At 53.3% G+C, this 17407-nt stretch overlaps 1 protein-coding gene across 10 annotated transcripts in view; it reads right to left on the reverse strand.

Moving 5' to 3' along the window:
- Nucleotides 1–1695: 1695 nt before the first annotated feature.
- Nucleotides 1696–17407, reverse strand: part of KLHDC4 (kelch domain containing 4) — a 38067-nt gene continuing 22355 nt past the window's right edge. For 5 of the 10 annotated variants that reach the window (XM_053554563.1, XM_053554554.1, XM_053554571.1 and 2 more), the window contains 6 exons: nt 12775–12867; nt 8608–8767; nt 6259–6334; nt 4632–4840; nt 3047–3446; nt 2258–2418 (listed from right to left, as the gene is read on the reverse strand). In XM_053554563.1, the coding sequence (XP_053410538.1) occupies nt 2258–2418; nt 3047–3446; nt 4632–4840; nt 6259–6334; nt 8608–8767; nt 12775–12867 (1099 nt within the window). Of the gene's footprint in view, nt 2695–3046; nt 3447–4631; nt 4841–6258; nt 6335–8607; nt 8768–12774; nt 12868–17407 lie in introns of all 10 variants that reach the window. The other 5 variants (XM_053554599.1, XM_053554531.1, XM_053554520.1 and 2 more) reach the window with 5 other exon arrangements.

A 17407-nucleotide genomic window follows, 5' to 3' on the forward strand; every position in this document is an offset into this window, starting at 1 on the left:
AGGGCAGGGCAGTCTTGGTCAGGCTGCCTGCCCGGGGTCTCTGCTGCCTTCACGTGGCTTCCTGGCCTTGAGGACCTTCCAGCCAGCGCAGAATGTCACGAAAAGCCCCGAGCTGCCCAGCACATAAAAGAAAACACAGGCTCAGTGCCCGTAGCTCAGTGGGTAGGGTGCTGGCCACATACACGGGGGCTGGTGGGTTCAAACCTGGCCCAGGCCTGCTAAACGACAACTGCAACAAAAAAAAACAGCCAGGCACTGTGGCGGGTGCCAGTAGTCTCTGCTTCTTGGGATGCTGAGGCAAGAGAATCGCTTAAGCCCAAGAGTGTGAGGTTGCTATGAGCAGTGATGCCACGGCACTCTACCCAGGGCAACAGTGAGACTCTGTCTCAAAAAAAAAAAAAAAAAACAGAACTACCATGATGCTAAAGCCAGAGCGTGATCCTCTAACTGCCGTCCCCCACGGACCAGACGGCCAGTGCTGCCTCCCTAACAACTGGTGGCTCCCATGGGCACTGCCAACACTACGTCTAGAGGGAGGGGTATGCAGCTGCACGGGTCACACCAAAGCCACCACCTCCTGACCAGCCCTCAAGCCAGGTTGGGAGAGGCCTTAAGTAAGGCCACACGGACCAGGCTGCCCTGCAGAATCCCACTCTGCTATTGCCCACTTAGGCCTCCAGACAGCTGCTATGCACACGGGAGCTCCCTATGTGCCCACTGCCCACAGGAGAGGCCCTGCACCCAGAGATGGGCCCAGAGAAGCTGCTTGTCCACTTCTGCCCAAGAAGACACTGGTTCTCTCTGGGCCAGCCCAGTGCCATGAGGAGTAGGAGACGCTCTACCAAGCTGGCCTCTTGTGCCCTTTCTCATCGAGCCAGCCCAAGGTCTGCACTGCCAGGAGGCAGGGACGCCTACCCTTCTGTGGATAGCCAGGTCACGAGTGCAGTGACAGAGACTCTGCCAGGCGCTACAGAAAACCCAAAATCTCACATTCCTGTGTTCCAGGTCTTTAAGAGGAACAGGGCAAAAACTGCACCAGGTGTGAATGTGAATCTAAAGTCCAACTTTGGCCCCAATTATACAAATGAAAGCTGGTTTCCTGTCACTGACCCGGAGCAGGCACCAGTTAGCACACCGAACGTCACAGCGAGGGACCCACGACCCTGGGCCCAGACAGCCCTGGACGAACACTGGGGGGCCCAGGAGCTGGTGCCCTGGGGTTTTCCCCCTTCTACCCGTTCTGCAAACACCAGCCGTAAGCTCAGAGAGGAGAAAGCAGGATGGCCCCCCTCCTGCCAGGCCACGTTGCGGTGAGGCATGGTGAGGGGTGCTGAGCTCAGGGCCCTGAGACATCACACTCTGTCACCAGACCCACGGCCCGAGCCAGCAGGAGTTTCCCCTTCAAGAGAACTGGGAGCGTGTGCACGAGACAGCCACGGCTGCTCTGGACAATGCTCAGACATCCAAGAGATGTAGGTAACCAGACATTCTTCTTGTGCTGAAGGAAAAAATCCATAAGACTCAGCACACCGCAGGAGTCCTGGAACAGACAGTGCTTTCTGAGGCTCGTCTTCGAGGTTTTTCCTCATGTCTAGGTGTCCCCCAAGCCCTGCCCTGGCACAGAGACCTGTGAAGGACACAGAGCCTTGCCAGACCACAGGCATGGGGCTACAGAGGGAAAGCCGCGCAGGGAGAGACAGAGCCTCGCCAGACCACGGGCACGTGGCTGCAGAGGGACAGCTGCGCAAAGGGCTCCTTTCAAGTCCGATTTATTTAGACACCACAAAGCCGAGGGCATCGGCTGCACGCAACACCCCACACAGCCTTGCACAGAGTCTTGTAAGAATCAAAGAAAGCCTTCATCGTGGCCTGGGCTGCACTCAGCACCTCACGCTCCTGTGCGTAGGGCCCCATGCTGTCCCGGGCCAGCTTCACCCAGTGTCCCTCCATCCTGGGCAGGTAGTCAGCAAACTGCTCGCCAGGTGCTGCTGCTGGGTGCTCCTTCCACATGGGAGGAGGAGGGAAGGAGAAAGCAGCACATTCAGCTGAGAGGGAGGCCTGGGTGGACTGTGAGGAGATGGTGCTGGGCTTATGGGTATTACAACTTGACCAAGAGCCTTCATTGAATGAACGAACTGCTGCCCATAGCTGCTTGGGCACCCAGAATTCTTGGAAGCTTTCGTTTGCCTCAAAACATCCATAAACTACAGCCAGTTCTAATAAAAATCTCATAAAAATGTGAAATCTTTCTTTACCCTTAGGAGGGAAGAGGCTTGTGATCTGACGTATGCCTGGCTCCCCGCACCTGCTCACCTCCATCCTCAGCGCTGCTGTCCTCCGAGCTGTCCTCCTCCCCACTCTCGGCCTGGTCGCTGTCCTCACCAGAGTCTGTCTCCTCTTCTAGCCACTCCTGAGTGTCTTCAAAAGTAGAGCACATATTCACACCAGGGGAGTATGCACTGGGGGACCACACGCCAGGGGACCACTTCCTCAGAGGATTCCATGTTCTCACTCAGCTGAGAAGAAATCTAACTCTCCCGCCTTGAATGCCTTTGGATCAGCAAAGAAAGCAGACTATTTCCCAGGAGCTTAAAACAGAGATCCCAAATGGGCAGCAGCACAGTCCACCCCTAAGGGAGCAGCTGGCTGGGCACCTGCCGTCATGGGGCAGCCGTGGTCCACTGGTGGCCACTCCTGCAAAACAGTGAACATCTTACAGCTGTAGTTTGACACCTTTCCCCAAATATGTGGATCTGGCTTTAGTTTTACTCTCAGATCTTTAAAGAAATGAGCAGTGTCTTGAGTCTAGCAGCAACCTGCATAAGCTGGGACCAAAGGAGCCTGGACCAGAGAGGGGCAGAAGCAGGGATAAGTGAGGGTGGGGGACGGGCAGGAGGGGTCATGCCAGTGCCAATCTGGCCACAGAGGGGGGCATGATCCCCGGCAGGGGTCATTAGCAGGGGTGGATCTGAGTAGCGTGGGGGGCTTGTGAGTGACCCAAATGCCACACAGACTTGACCTGAGTAGGGTACCCCTACCCCCTCACCTGGGTCCATTTCCACCAAAGCCTTCCATTCCTCCATCTTGTGCAGGTCGAGGCAGTACAAGTCGCTGAGGGTGACCTGGCGGTCTCCTGCCTCAAACATGCCCCCGTAGACATACAGCACCCCGTGCTTCACTGCCAGCATGGCGTTGGAGCGCGGGCTCGGCTCCACCACAGGGCCGCTGGCTTCCTCAGGACTGTCTTCATTCTTAGGCAGGGACTGTCCAGAGGGCTGTGGGTTGCTGAGCACCTGCTTGATGGTGACCACTGTCCCGTCCTCCGATGCCACCTCTGTGACCACCTCTAGGGGCAGCATGCTGGCTGCCCCACATGTCAGCTCGTCGGCTTCTGCAGGCCCAGCCTTCCTGCCCCGCCGGCGATGTCTCTTCCCTATCCTGGGTCCCTTTAACAGAAGGGGGAACAGAACAGAGCTGTGATGGGGTAGGGACAGTGCTGCCTCATCTGCAAGGCCTGGCTCTGTGGACAGGCTGGACACAGGGAGTGCATGACTGAGGAAAATGGGCCGAGTGCCCTGCGGCTGCCCACCACACAGGCAGCGATGTGGATCTGCCTCACCTCTGGGCTGGGGGGAGCACCCCACTGGCCCTCACTGGCAGGCAGTGCTCTGCGCCAGGAGCCAGGGACGAGGCCACCCAGAGCACTGTGCTGACGGAGGGTGAGCTCATCTGGAAAGCCCAGTGTGCCAAGTGTCAGCTCTGAGAGGGCCTGGGGGCGCCAGGATGACTCCTGTGGCTCCCACGCTCAGGTTCACAGTCTGAGCTGGCACAGAGACACCAGGCCCAGACACGGGGCTGTCAGTACCAGGTCTCAGGGCAGCTGCACCCTCCCGCCACCACCGCTCATCTTCTTGCAGAATGCTGCTGTCTCACAAAATAACAGCTGCCATGATTTCGACTGCTCTAACCACAACCACCTCCAGATCAACCCAGGCAGATTCAACTCTGGGCTTCTAAGACCTACTTCTGAGACCACAGCAGCTCTTGAGAGTATAAAGGAGCCCCGAGGCCAGTCTGGGAGCTGCACTGCCAACCATCTCCTGGGGATCCATGCCCCACGAAGCCTCCAGGGAGAAACCTGCACGGCCCAGCCCTAGAGTGACTCCTGCTAACACTGAAGAACTGAGGAGACCTGAGTGCAGAATGGAACCCTTGCATCTCCCCATGGGGCAAAATGCTGCAACAAAGGCTGTCTTTACCACAGTGGCCCCCACCCTCAACTGCAGGGTTGTTTCTGGGCCTGGCAAACTCACGTGCACCCCAAAGCTGATGAAATTCCACTCCTGAGACTGCCCACTGCCCTGCCCACCCCAGGCTGGCCCCTGGTCAGCAGCTATGCTCACAGGACAGGAAGGCAGCAGGAAGCAGGGGCACAGACCCAAGAGCCAGGAGGCCTTAGGCATCTCGCCATGGGCCAGTGAATGCCATTGTCAGGCCAAGATACCAGCACCAAAGGCTCCAGAAGCCTAGCCACCACGCTCGGAGGGAGGCAAAGGGGCACCGGGCTTCACGTAGGAGCCACACCCATCCACATGGGCACCACAGCCCAGACTCGCCCAAGTCACCTCTACCTTTAGCTGTGCTGCGAACCAGCGGTTCCTGGTGGCATCATAGAAATACAGATCATTGAAGAAGTCACCCTCCAGGCTCTCCTCATCCTCCTCATCACGGACACCCCCAAAGAGCAGTGTTTGGTGATTTGGGGCCATGGCCACCGAAAACCCAGACCTTGGAGTGGGCTTCACGCCGGCAGGGCTGACCCGAGACCACTCCCATTTGCCTGTCAGAGGAGAACAGAAAAGGGGGGTGGGGGTGAGGACGAGGAACCCTGAGAGCTGGTGGTGGATGGCTGAGGACCTCCAGGTTCCCTTGGCGACAGAATGAAAAATACCAGGCTGTGAATAAAAGACACCACAGGCACCCAGAAAAACCAAACCAACACCTGACACACACTGAGTTAACCCTCCTGATGCCACGTGCGCTAACCTTCCTCACACCCTCCACGTGCACCACACGCAGGGCAACCCCAGCACAGGCACACCGTGGGAGGCCAGACCCGTTCCTTGTGCACCTTGCACGGTGTCTTCTTCCTGGGGTTGAGGAGCTGAGTGTGCAGGCTCAGGGCCACACTGCCAGGAGCAAGGTCCAGCCTCAGGACCCTGGGCTGCTGGCCCATACCCCTGGTCCCTGCCCGCTCACCCGCCACAGCATGTATCATGTGGAGAAGCCTCCTGATACTCCATGCTTGGGCATGAAACATTTCTGATGCCTTAACTTGAGGAATTTGACCAAAAAAGAGGATAAAAAAATTTGCACAGCCACCCTCTTCCCCAGGGAGGTGAAGAACGTGCTGCAAGTCATACCAGTGCCTTGGACGCAGCTTCTCCCTCAGCTCCCACACGGAGCAGGGGACACCAAGGCCATGATAAGAGTAGCGCCCCTGGCTTTCACCCCCACACACTGCACACACCTGAGGCTTCTGCAACTTCAGGGGTCTTTGGAGCGGCCACTGCCAATCTGCAGCTCATCTCCCAGTGCCAACCCCAACTCAGGACACGGGACACGCCGCAGGCCACTTGTGGAGGGCAGTGAGGGCGGCTGACTCAGCCTGAACCCTCAGCAGGGCCGCACTAGGCTGCCCCATAAACAGGCTCACAGCAGTGTTTTAAAAGGCCCCAAAGAAATAATGCTCCTGAAGAATTCCTGAAACTCCTGTTAACAAGCAAGTGCTGGCTTGGCTGGGCAGCCCTGAGCCCAGGCCCAGCCGTATCCCGATAGTGAGCCCCTGTCACCTATAGTTCCAAGTGTATCTGGAGACTCAGGCCAGAGACTGGTTTTCCACAGAGAGTTCCAGAAACCCTTCTGGGGACAACCAGGAGCCTCAGAGGGGACACTGCCTCCAGTGTGTGCCTCCATGGGCAGCACTGACTGCTGCAAAGGAACGTGGGGCCGCTGTGTCCAGCATCCACCACCTGCTACCGGGTCGCAGACAGGCAGATGCTCCATGCAAGCCTGAGCATATCCGGCAAGGCCCAGTCCCCCACCTCTGCCCTGTCTGGAAGCAGCCACTCCAGGCAGCGTGGGGGGGCCACTCGCAACCCCCACCCCCACAGGCAACAGCAAGGCAGAGCCTCTGCTCACGGCTGAGCCCGCGCAGCAGTAGCAGACCAGCCATCTGACCAGACGCGGTGCCAGTACCTTCTCTGCCCTCCGCGGGCCTCAGCAGGAACATGTCCGAGTGCTGTGTGCCTCTGTCCACATCTCTCCTGACTCTCTACAGAAGAGGAATTGAGCGAGGGCAGCCAGGGCCGTGAAAGTGGTGCACCCCCACCCTGAGAACCACCTGATGGGATTTAGTACCTATGAACAGATCGATTTTAAAATTCTCTAACAGCCGCAATCCTGCCCTAAATATTCCAGAGTGCCCACGTGTTAGGGCATCCTATGGCTCCCCTGCTCTACGTGGAAAGGCTTCCAGAGGCACCACTGGGCCTGGGGGATCTATGCACCTGGACTCTGTGTGGGGGCTCAGCCTGCTCTTCCCCCATTTGGGCAGTGGTGTGGACATGTGGACAGCAGGGACATGTGGCATGACCTAACGTCACTTTGTTGCTCTGTTGTCCCCCCTCCCCATGGCCACCGGGAGCCCCTTCAACTGCTTTGGGTCCCTGTGACACACCCCACATGTGGTTTTGTTTAAGCACACCCTTGGGTTCCGGCACTCTGAGGTGCTCCCGACCCACCTCTCACACCCCTGCTCCGCACTGGAGTCAGAGGCCAGGCCTGGGTGTCACTGGCTCTGAGCCCGGAACAGCAAGGGGACATCGTTCATGTACAATTCTCTGAACTATACCGTTTATAACAATGGGGAGAAACCAACTTGATCTCTGAAAAATGAAAACACTCTGTCCATGGGAAATTCTTCACATTTCCTGACATTCTAAACTGAGGAGGTCGACAATCACACGAGGAGAACAGTCTGAACCTCTCACCTTCCCATGGAAACATGTGGACAAGTGACAGTTTCTGCACCTCAGTTATGAAAACCAGACAGTCTTTTCTTTCTCTAGCAGGTTGGTTCAGAAACAACTATCATTTCCACACCGACTCTTCTAAACCAAAGGCCCAACATTACTAGGAACAAATTCACAAGGCCTTGTGTGCCGAGGGGATGGTGGGGGACTCTCAGCGCCAGCAGAGGTCCTCTCAGGCCCCTGGCAGTGCTCACGTCCGCTTGCGTTCTCTGTCCTGTGGTGCTGACAGCATGTCTCCCTGGAACCAGCAGTTTCCCCACAGTAACATCCATGTGTCCCTCAAGACCTTGCGCCTTCTAACAGAGCTGGCTGGCCTGGGTCTGTGCTCCCCAACGGTTTCTACATCCTCCTGCTTCAGCAGCTTTTTTTTCTTGAAGTGCTGTGGCCTCATTCCAAATGCAAAGGTGACAAAAGCTGCGCTGTGTCGCTCCTCCCTGTGTTCCTCCACACAGGTTCTTCCGCTAGGTCACCAGCTTTACCTTCGTGCAGTTAGATTTTCACAAAAATGAATTCAATTGGACTACAAAAATAAACAGAGGGTTTGAACCTGGCCCTGGTCTGCTAAACAAAAAAATAAATAAAAGAAAAAAAAGAAAGAAAAAGAATAGCAGGGTGTTGTGGCAGGCGCCTGTTGTCCCAGCTACTTGGGAGGCTGAGGCAAGAGAATTGCTTGAGCCCAAGAATTTGAGGTTGCTGTGACCTGTGACACCATGACACTCTACCCAGGGTGACCAAGCGAGACTCCTGTCCCCATCCCCCCCAAAAAAGGAAAAAAAATAAGTAAACAGAATTTGCATGAATTTTTGAAGGGTCCTGCTTTTCAGGCCAGCCCTTCCTCAGGAGGCCCAGGAAGCGTGGGTGTTGCTGTGCCCTGATGGTGACCCGGGAGCTAAGGAGGCGCTCAGAGCCCAGCAATGCACCACTTCCTCCTCTGATGGTGACCCGGGCGCTAAGGAGGCTCTCAGAACCAGCAGTAATGCACCACTTCCTCCTCTGATGGTGACCCGGGCGCTAAGGAGGCTCTCAGAACCAGCAGTAATGCACCACTTCCTCCTCTGATGGTGACCCGGGCGCTAAGGAGGCGCTCAGAGCCAGCAGCAATGCACCACCTCTGCCTCTTAGGTTCACAGATGCTGAGAGGATGGGCTCCTATGTGTGCACTAGAGTCCCCGTCAGTGCCACTCGCAGGCTGAGGCACACAGCCTGCTGGCCGTGCAGGGAGCTGGGTCATGGCGTGCTCTGCAGCAGAGCCCACACAGGGGTTAGCACCTGCCGTTTAGGAGAACTGTGGTACAGAGTCGATTCTACCTGCTGCAGGGGATACGGATGAGACCATTAACAGGCCTCTGGAAGTCTTAGTGTATTCAGAGGGGCAGAACCATGATATCCATCTCTAACTTAATAGAAAGAATGGCTCAGAGGTTATACCAGTGTGTGATCTTATTTGCAAGATTCAACTGCTGATGAAACTGAAGATGGCAGGTGAAGTCACCATCCCCACCAGCCACCTCACCTGTTTTGAGTAGCCACCATAAACGACGACGCTGCCTTGCGGCGTGACAGACACCAGGCACCCTGACCGTGGCGTAGGTCCCATCCCTGACGGGCACAGCTTGCTCCACGTGAGCGTGTCCAGGTTAAAGGCATACACATCGTTGTAGTAGACGTAGTCCCTAGTCAGAACAAAGCAGCACACACCGTCACGGCCAAGAACAGTGGGAAGAGGCAGGGACAGAAAAAAGTAAACCTGACTTCAATCAAAGGCAAATTTCCTGCCATTTACTAAGCCATCTGTTTAATAAAGCTTAAACTCATGTGAGAACCACAAGTGAGCCTGCAGTGGTGTGACTATTCCATCTGGAGGTTACGCGTCTTCCCTTGCACAGTCAGCACCACCAGTCTGACAACTAACAGCGCTGGTCACGGTCTCTGCTGCATGTCTAACGCCAACAGAATAATCAGAACAGAGACACAGCTGAGCAAGACTGAGGCCAGACTGGAGGATGGGTGAGGGTGGGACGTTCCCAGGAATCCGAAGACACCACAAAAACGAACGGGCAGAAGCCCAGGGGCACCGTGACTGGCCCCGCTTAACACCTGACTTAGCTGCCAAAGGACACTGAGCACAAGACTTAAAAGGGCACAAGCGCCGTAGGGAGCAGCAGCTCTATGTTCCGACGTGGGACTTCACAGAATAACAGGATTAGGGGCTACTCTCCAGCACGGCAGAAAGGAGAGCTAAAATTTTTAACAGAAAACATGAAAAAAGTGAGAAACTCTGCCCCAAGTCTCAAGTGGACATTTTTCTCTCTCATGTTGCATCCAAATAATCTAAGTTTAGGGCTGTGTGTAGGGGTCTTGCCTATAACTCCAGTACTTCAGGAGGCTGTGGGGGAACTGCTTGAGGCCAAGACTTCAAGACAAGCCTGCACAACATAGCAAGACCCCAACTGTACAGTAATTTTTAAAAATGAGCTGGGCCTGGTGATGCACCTACAGTCTCAGCTATTCGGAAAGCTGCAGCAGGAAGATTGCTTGAGCCCTGGAATCCAAGGTCAGAGTGAGCTAATGAATGAGCCAGTGCATTCCAGCCTGGGCAACAGCGCAAGACCCTTCCTCAAAAAAAAAAAAAATTCTAAGTTTGGAGCACTAAAGCTGTGTGTAAAATGCTCGCTGCCAAACATGAGAACTGTCACCCTTGAAGCCACACGCTCGGTGCTGGAGACAGGGAAAGGTGCTGGGCACCCACCCAGAGCTGTCTGCATATGCAGCTTTAGGATGGCAGACAACCGGGACTTTCCGAGCACAGCTCGGCCAGCTCCCTTCTGTGGAATTTCTTCCAAACTGAGGAGGGGAGGCACGAAGTGTTCAAGACTTCACCAAATTTCACTGTTTTATCAGATTTCACACTGCACGTTTTCAGTAAAATTCTATTCTGCACATAAAATAAACAGCAACTTCTCCTAGGTAAACTCAGAAAGTTGCATTTAAAACTCAATATGAATGATGACCACATAAATACGTTCAAATACTTCAGTCATTTTAAACAAGATAACAGACAATAGTTTTGAGAAAGTTCTGATTTTAAAATGACTCAATTGATAACGCATAATTTCAAAGGAAGGAGCTGTGCAGACCTTACTGCCCCCACAGCAGGTGCTGAGTCCCTGCACTGACAGACTCGTGGGTGGCCACACCTGCACCCTCACAGCTGCTTGGGAATGAATATAAGTGCCTTGCACACAAACTTTAACAATGGCACAACTGCTCTTCTTCCCAAGGGCAGCAAGACCTGACCACACGTGACAGCAGGAAATCAGAGACACGGGCAGGTGGTGACCGTACACGACAGCAGGAGGTCACAGAGACACGGGCAGGCGGTGACCGTACACGACAGCAGGAGGTCACAGAGACACGGGCAGGCGGTGACCGTACACGACAGCAGGAGGTCACAGAGACACGGGCAGGTGGTGACCGTACATGACAGCAGGAGGTTACAGAGACACGGGCAGGTGGTGACCATACACGACAGCAGGTCAGAGAGACACGGGCAGGTGGTGACCGTACATGACAGCAGGAGGTCACAGAGACACGGGCAGGTGGTGACCGTACACGACAGCAGGTCAGAGAGACACGGGCAGGTGGTGACCATACATGACAGCAGGAGGTCAGAGAGACACGGGCAGGTGGTGACCGTACACGACAGCAGGAGGTCAGAGAGACACGGGCAGGTGGTGACCGTACATGACAGCAGGAGGTCACAGAGACACGGGCAGGTGGTGACCGTACACGACAGCAGGTCAGAGAGACACGGGCAGGTGGTGACCATACATGACAGCAGGAGGTCAGAGAGACACGGGCAGGTGGTGACCGTACACGACAGCAGGAGGTCAGAGAGACACGGGCAGGTGGTGACCGTACATGACAGCAGGAGGTCACAGAGACACAGGCAGGTGGTGACCGTACACGACAGCAGGTCAGAGAGACACGGGCAGGTGGTGACCATACACGACAGCAGGAGGTCAGAGAGACACGGGCAGGTGGTGACCGTACACGACAGCAGGAGGTCAGAGAGACACGGGCAGGTGGTGACCGTACACGACAGCAGGAGGTCAGAGACATGGGCAGGTGGGGACCGTACACGACAGCAGGAGGTCAGAGAGACACGGGCAGGTGGTGACCGTACACGACAGCAGGAGGTCAGAGAGACACGGGCAGGTGGTGACCGTACACGACAGCAGGAGGTCAGAGAGACACGGGCAGGTGGTGGCCGTACACGACAGCAGGAGGTCAGAGAGACACGGGCAGGTGGTGGCCGTACACGACAGCAGGAGGTCAGAGAGACACGGGCAGGTGGTGACCGTACACGACAGCAGGAGGTCACAGAGACACAGGCAGCAAGCCGGGCAGAGCAGAAAATGGGCCCAAGATCAGCAGCTTGTATCTGAGGACAAGCTCTGCTGTTCATCCTGCACCTTGGCTCCCTCCTCTTTTTTTTTTTTGTAGAGACACAGTCTCACTTTATTGCCCTGGGTAGAGTGCAACTCCTAGGCTTAGGTGATTCTCTGCCTCAGCCTCCCAAGCAGCTGGGACTACAGGTGCCCGCCACAAATGCCCAGCTGTTTTGTTGTTGTTGTTGCAGTTTGGCCGGGGCAGGGTCTGAACCCGCCACCCTCGGTATATGGGGCTGGTGCCCACTGAGCCACAGGCGCCGCCCGGGCTTCCTCCTCTTTAGCCTAGGAGGATAACCTGTCTGCTGATGGCCTATAAAAGTGCTCTGCAGGGCGGCGCCTGTGGCTCAGTGAGCAGGGCGCCGGCCCTATATGCCGAGGGTGGCGGGTTCAAACCCTGCCCTGGCCAAACAGCAACAAAAAAATAACCAGGCGTTGTGGCGGGCGCCTGTAGTCCCAGCTGCTCGGGAGGCTGAGGCAAGAGAACCGCATAAGCCCAAGAGTTAGAGGTTGCTGTGAGCTGTGTGATGCCACGGCACTCTACCCGAGGGCGGTACAGTGAGACTCTGTCTCTACAAAAAAATAAATAAATAAATAAAAGTGCTCTGCAAACCATAGTGAAAGTCAGAGGCATTGTCTTAGGGTGTCACTGCAGAATGTTGAACTATGGCTGCTGCCCCAAGAGGAGTATTTGTAACTGTTACAGGCCAGCGCTCTAAGGGAGGTCCCTGGCCAGCAGCAGCAGTGCCAACTAGGGGTGGCTAGACACCCAGCAGGCAGAGTGTGGTGACAAGGCCGCCAGCACACTCCGCACCAGACCACTGTGCAAACCCCATTTAGACAGGGCCTGGTGCAGAGTCAAAATGGTCAACAAGAATCAAGTATTTCAATGACAACACATCAAATCGGGTGGGGTCCCTGTGAGCAGCGCACCACACAGGTGCCCAACCGTGACAAGGCAGCGCTCTCTCCACCTGTGCGCAGGACGGTCCTCCATGACCGGGGCCCCTGTGAGCAGCGCACCACACAGGTGCCCAACCGTGACAAGGCAGCGCTCTCTCCACCTGTGCGCAGGACGGTCCTCCATGACCGGGGCCCCTGTGAGCAGAGCACCACACAGGTGCCCAACCGTGATAAGGCAGCGCTCTCTCCACCTGTGCGCAGGACGGTCCTCCATGACAAGTCCACCCCAATGCTCTAGGAAAGAGACTCTTGCTGTTGGTACCAACCTTGTACTCTCATGGAAGCCACCAAAGAGGATTAAATGCCTCTTCCAGGCCACCATCCGGTGTCCACTCCGACCTGAAGGACCCCCTGTTGATCTAAAATGGACAACAAAAAAGCTATAAATCTGCTTAATCTCTAGTTGCTCATAAAAAAAAAAAAAAAAAAAACTCTTTTACAGTGAGTTCTATTTTGTAAACACTTACTACATGGCATTTAATCTGACCCACAGGCTAACAGTACCAAAACCAGCCTGATAAGAGTCCAACTAGTTACTATAAAATTTCAAGAATAAAACAAGAAAAAACATCCGTGATCCTGTACTGGATAAGATTTCTAAGATAAAACATAATAAATTGGACTCCATCAAAATAAAAAAATTCAAAATACACCATTCAAATATAAAAAACATGCCAAGAACCTGTGATCCCAGCATTCTGGGAGGCTGAGACGGGAGGATTGCCTGAGCTGAGGAATTCAAGACCAGGCTGAGCAAGAATGAGACTCTGTCTCTACTAAAAATAGAAAAACTAACTGGTTGCTGTGGTGGGTGCCTGTAGTCCCAGCTACTTAAGAGGGTGAGGTAAGAAGATCACCTGAGGGCTTGGTGCCTGTGGCTTAGTAGGTAGGGTGCACCAGGGCTGGTGGGTTCAAACCCGGCCCGAGCCTGCTAAACAACGACAACTACAACAAAAAAATAGCCAGGTGTTGTGGCAGGTGCCTGTAAGTCCCAGCTACTTGGAAGGCTGAGGCAAAAGAATCACTTAAGCCCAAGAGTTGGGGGTTGCTGTGAGCTATGATACCACAGCACTCTACCGAGGGTGACAATGTAAGACTCTCTCTTTAAATAAAAGATCACTTGAGGTCAGGAGTTTGAGCTTGCTTTGAGCTATGACACCATGGCACTCTACTCAGAGCAATAGAGTGAGACACCCTCTCCCCCCTCAAAAGAAAGAAAAAAAAAAAAAATATATATATATATATAAACGCAAGGGACAGACTGGGAGAAATAATTTCAAATGTAAAAATGACGAATGACTTACATACAGAATAATATATCTTGATAGTAAGATAAACTACCCAATAAAAATATGAACAACTCAGCCAGGACTTGTCACCCACATCCCCAAAAAAAGATTTAAAGGGAAAAATATATGTGCAAAAGAGTTGAACAGAAAATTCACAGTAAAACCAGGGGCAGGAAGGATATTAAATGCCCAATAAAAACATGAAAAGATGCTCAGCATCATTAATGACCAGAGAAACACACCACAGTGGGAGCCCACTGCACACCATCCGATGTCTAAAATAGACACCACCAAGTACTGGTGAGGATGTGGAGCCACTGGAACGCACACGAGCAGTCCTGGAGAGAAAGTTAAATGGTACACGTTGACGGGTTCTTGTAATATAAAACAAACTTAGCATACACTTTGTCAATGTGTTTAAGAGTAAGGAAAGCACAGGTCTACACAAAGACTCACATGTGCATTTACAGGCTCTTTAGTTGGAATTGTCAATGGATGGATGGACAAAAAAATGTGCAGTGTGTCCAGAGGGTGGATGCTTCTCAGCAATGGGATCACTACCACACGGGTTGTGCGCACCTGTGGCACCAAGCTACTCTGGAGGCCAAGTATCCTGTGAGCCTGGCAGTTTGAGGTCAACCAACACAACAAAGCGAGACCCTGGCTTGTTTAAAAAAAAAAAAAAAAAAAAACATTCTACAAGCGGCGTCTGTGGCTCAATGGGTAGGGCACTGGACCCATTTACCGAGGATGGCGCGTTCAAACCCAGCCCTGGCCAAACACTAACAAAAAAATAGCTGGGCGCTGAGGCGGGTGCCTCTAAGTCCCAGCTACTCGGGTGGCTGAGGCAAGAGAATTGCCTAAGCCCAGGAGTTGGAGCTAGCTGTGAGCTGTGTGATGACGCAGCACTCTACCACGGGCAATAATGTGAGACTGTGTCTCTACCAAAAAAAAAAAAAAAATCATTTTACTAGCACTCACAGCAATATGAATCTCAAAAATACCAGGAAGAGGTGCAGGTGTGGTGTGAGCCCAGTACATGAGAGTCTTAAAAGGCAAGGTTAATCACAGTTGACAGCAGCTGCCTGGGGCCTAGGGCCTGGGGCCCGGGGCTTGGAGGGGTACGAGGGAACTTTCTGGGGTGAGAAAAATGTCCTGCATCTTCACTGCAGTAGTGGTTACAGGCATGTATATATTTGCAGAACTCGTCTAATAGTATATCTAAAAGGTATCATTTTGTTGAGTTATAATTACACCTCACTAAAACTGATAGTTACAGCAGAACCTCCATAGCTGACCACCCCCTCAAGTCGACCTAACTTTCACAGACCAGATGCATACAGATCAGTACAGCAGCCTCGTCCCTTACACTGCCCACCTCCACACGTGGACCAGTCTGTCACAGTCCCTCGGCAGTCAACTTAGAGGTTCTACTGTATATTGCAATTATCTGACATGCAGTGTTAGTGGGAAAATGCAGGAAAAAGTCAAATGTAAAAACACAAATTTAAAACCTTAAGAATGCTGACAAATGGAAACAAAACTATAATCAACCGCCGCAAACAAGAATTATACATGTAAGTAGTATTCCAATTTGATGAGGACTTAAATTCCTTAGAATATCATGTCACAGGAAAATGCTCCAAAAATAGTGACAATAAAACAAAAAAACTAGTAAGTTAAACAGCAGGTTACAAAGTGAATTCTGTAAGGCTCTGAGCTGAGGGTTGAGGGGTTTTACTGTCTTTCTTTCTGGCATCCCCTAGTCTTCTTCACTGAACAGGGGTCACTTCTGTAACCAGAGAGGAACAAGGACAAAATGGGGAGGTGAGTAACATGCTGGGGCACCAGATGCCCAGGAAGCTCTCAGATAAGGTCACTTACACCTGCCACAGGTGTGGGGCCCCCAGACACAGCTCTGGCCACGACATGGGCCTGAACACCAGGAACCCTCCTGGAGCTGGGGACAGGTAGGGCCTGGCCGCTCCCCAGGCCCACGGATGGCCTGCCCCTCCCACCTTTTCCACAAGGACCACAGCAACTCCAGGCTGCAAAGGACAGTTACAACCTTAATCACAAAATTCAGAGCCTACTTATACAATGTAGGATTCTATTTACCTTTGCGTATGTTGTATGGCTTTTCCCAAAAAGCCATTCACAGAGTTTATACAAAGTCCCATAAAGGGCAGGTACCCAACACAAACATCAATGCACTGGCAAAGAATCCCAAAATTAAAACTTTAAGTTCTCCAATGCAAATGCCTACCCTTTACAAATTTCAGACGGATTTTTTTTTGCACACAGTTAAGTTGATTATGTATAAACTTGACATCACATACAAAATTACAATGGCAATTTCCTGTAAAACTCACTGCAAAGTTCAGATATCACATTGCACATACACACTGCCCAAAACTCCAGAGGCAGCTGTTCCAGCAGTAGTACTAACAGATCGCACACCCACCTCTGGGCAGACACAGTAACAGTGTGAAACACGGACACTTCCACACCCCTGTGCAGGGCCTGCTCACCCCCTCAGCACCGTTCCTTTTTAGCGCACATGCTGACGGCGTGAACTCATCACTAGGATGACTGGCCAGGGCCTTCCCTTATATAATGCTACTCTTCCAATGCTGGGCCACACCGCACCCTCCTCTCAACTGACATCCCTCTCCACATGTCACCCTGAGGGACCACCACACCTGCCCATGGAAGGTCAACCAGAAGTAATCAGCACCTCGAGGCCACAAGCCTCCCCCACGGCCTCCTCACACTCTGGTTCTCGTGGAGTCACAAGTCACTGACCTATCCCCCATCCAACCTGTTCCACCAGCCGGGGCCGTGATTCAGCCCCACCTGCTCCCTCCCAAGTTCGCGCATACCCACAAGGAGAACTCAGGCCACAAAAACTCCACCTCAGTAGATTGGTCCATGAAGAAAACCTTGGGTGCTTGATCTGTCAACCCGTGCACTTGCTCTCCCTCTGGCCTGGTGTCACCCACAAACTCAGTGAACATGTTTTCCTGCCCAAGCTCATAGACCACCAGATGCTTTGACAAGGCTCAGAGGACAGTGGGAGCCTGTGGCCTTCGGACTTCAAAACTTTTTTTTTTTTTTTTTTTGCAGTTTTTGGCCGGGGCTGGGCTAGAACCCGCCACCTCTAGAATATGGGGCCGGCGCCCTACTCCTTGGAGCCACAGGCACCACCCCAAAACTGTTCTTTTTTAAGAACCAAGGAGACAAAAAAAAAAAAAATCACCTTTTTCTGCTGCTCCCTCTTAACAGAAAGATTTCTTCCATAAAATTTGGATTTGGTCAGAAGACAACATCCAAGGCCACAGGTTCCCGTGGATGGGGCCTGCCTGGTGATGCTCCAGCAGGTTTAGGTGGGCCCCAGGAGCCAGGGAGCCCCTGTCCCACCCATGCCTGCTCTGCAGTGGGAACAGCCTCTCCTCTGCCTGGCCACTCCACATCTGTACCCTCCCTGCCAGGGATGGACCCAGCCAGACTGTCCTAGCCATGAATCAGAGGGTTGAATAAGAAGAAAACCACCACATGCTGGGCAAGAAACAAACCCCTGTGAGAAAGTTTAAGCACAATCTGGGGACTA

Source organism: Nycticebus coucang, chromosome 2 (genome assembly GCF_027406575.1).
Source record: "Nycticebus coucang isolate mNycCou1 chromosome 2, mNycCou1.pri, whole genome shotgun sequence".
Taxonomy (NCBI): Eukaryota; Metazoa; Chordata; class Mammalia; order Primates; family Lorisidae; genus Nycticebus; species Nycticebus coucang.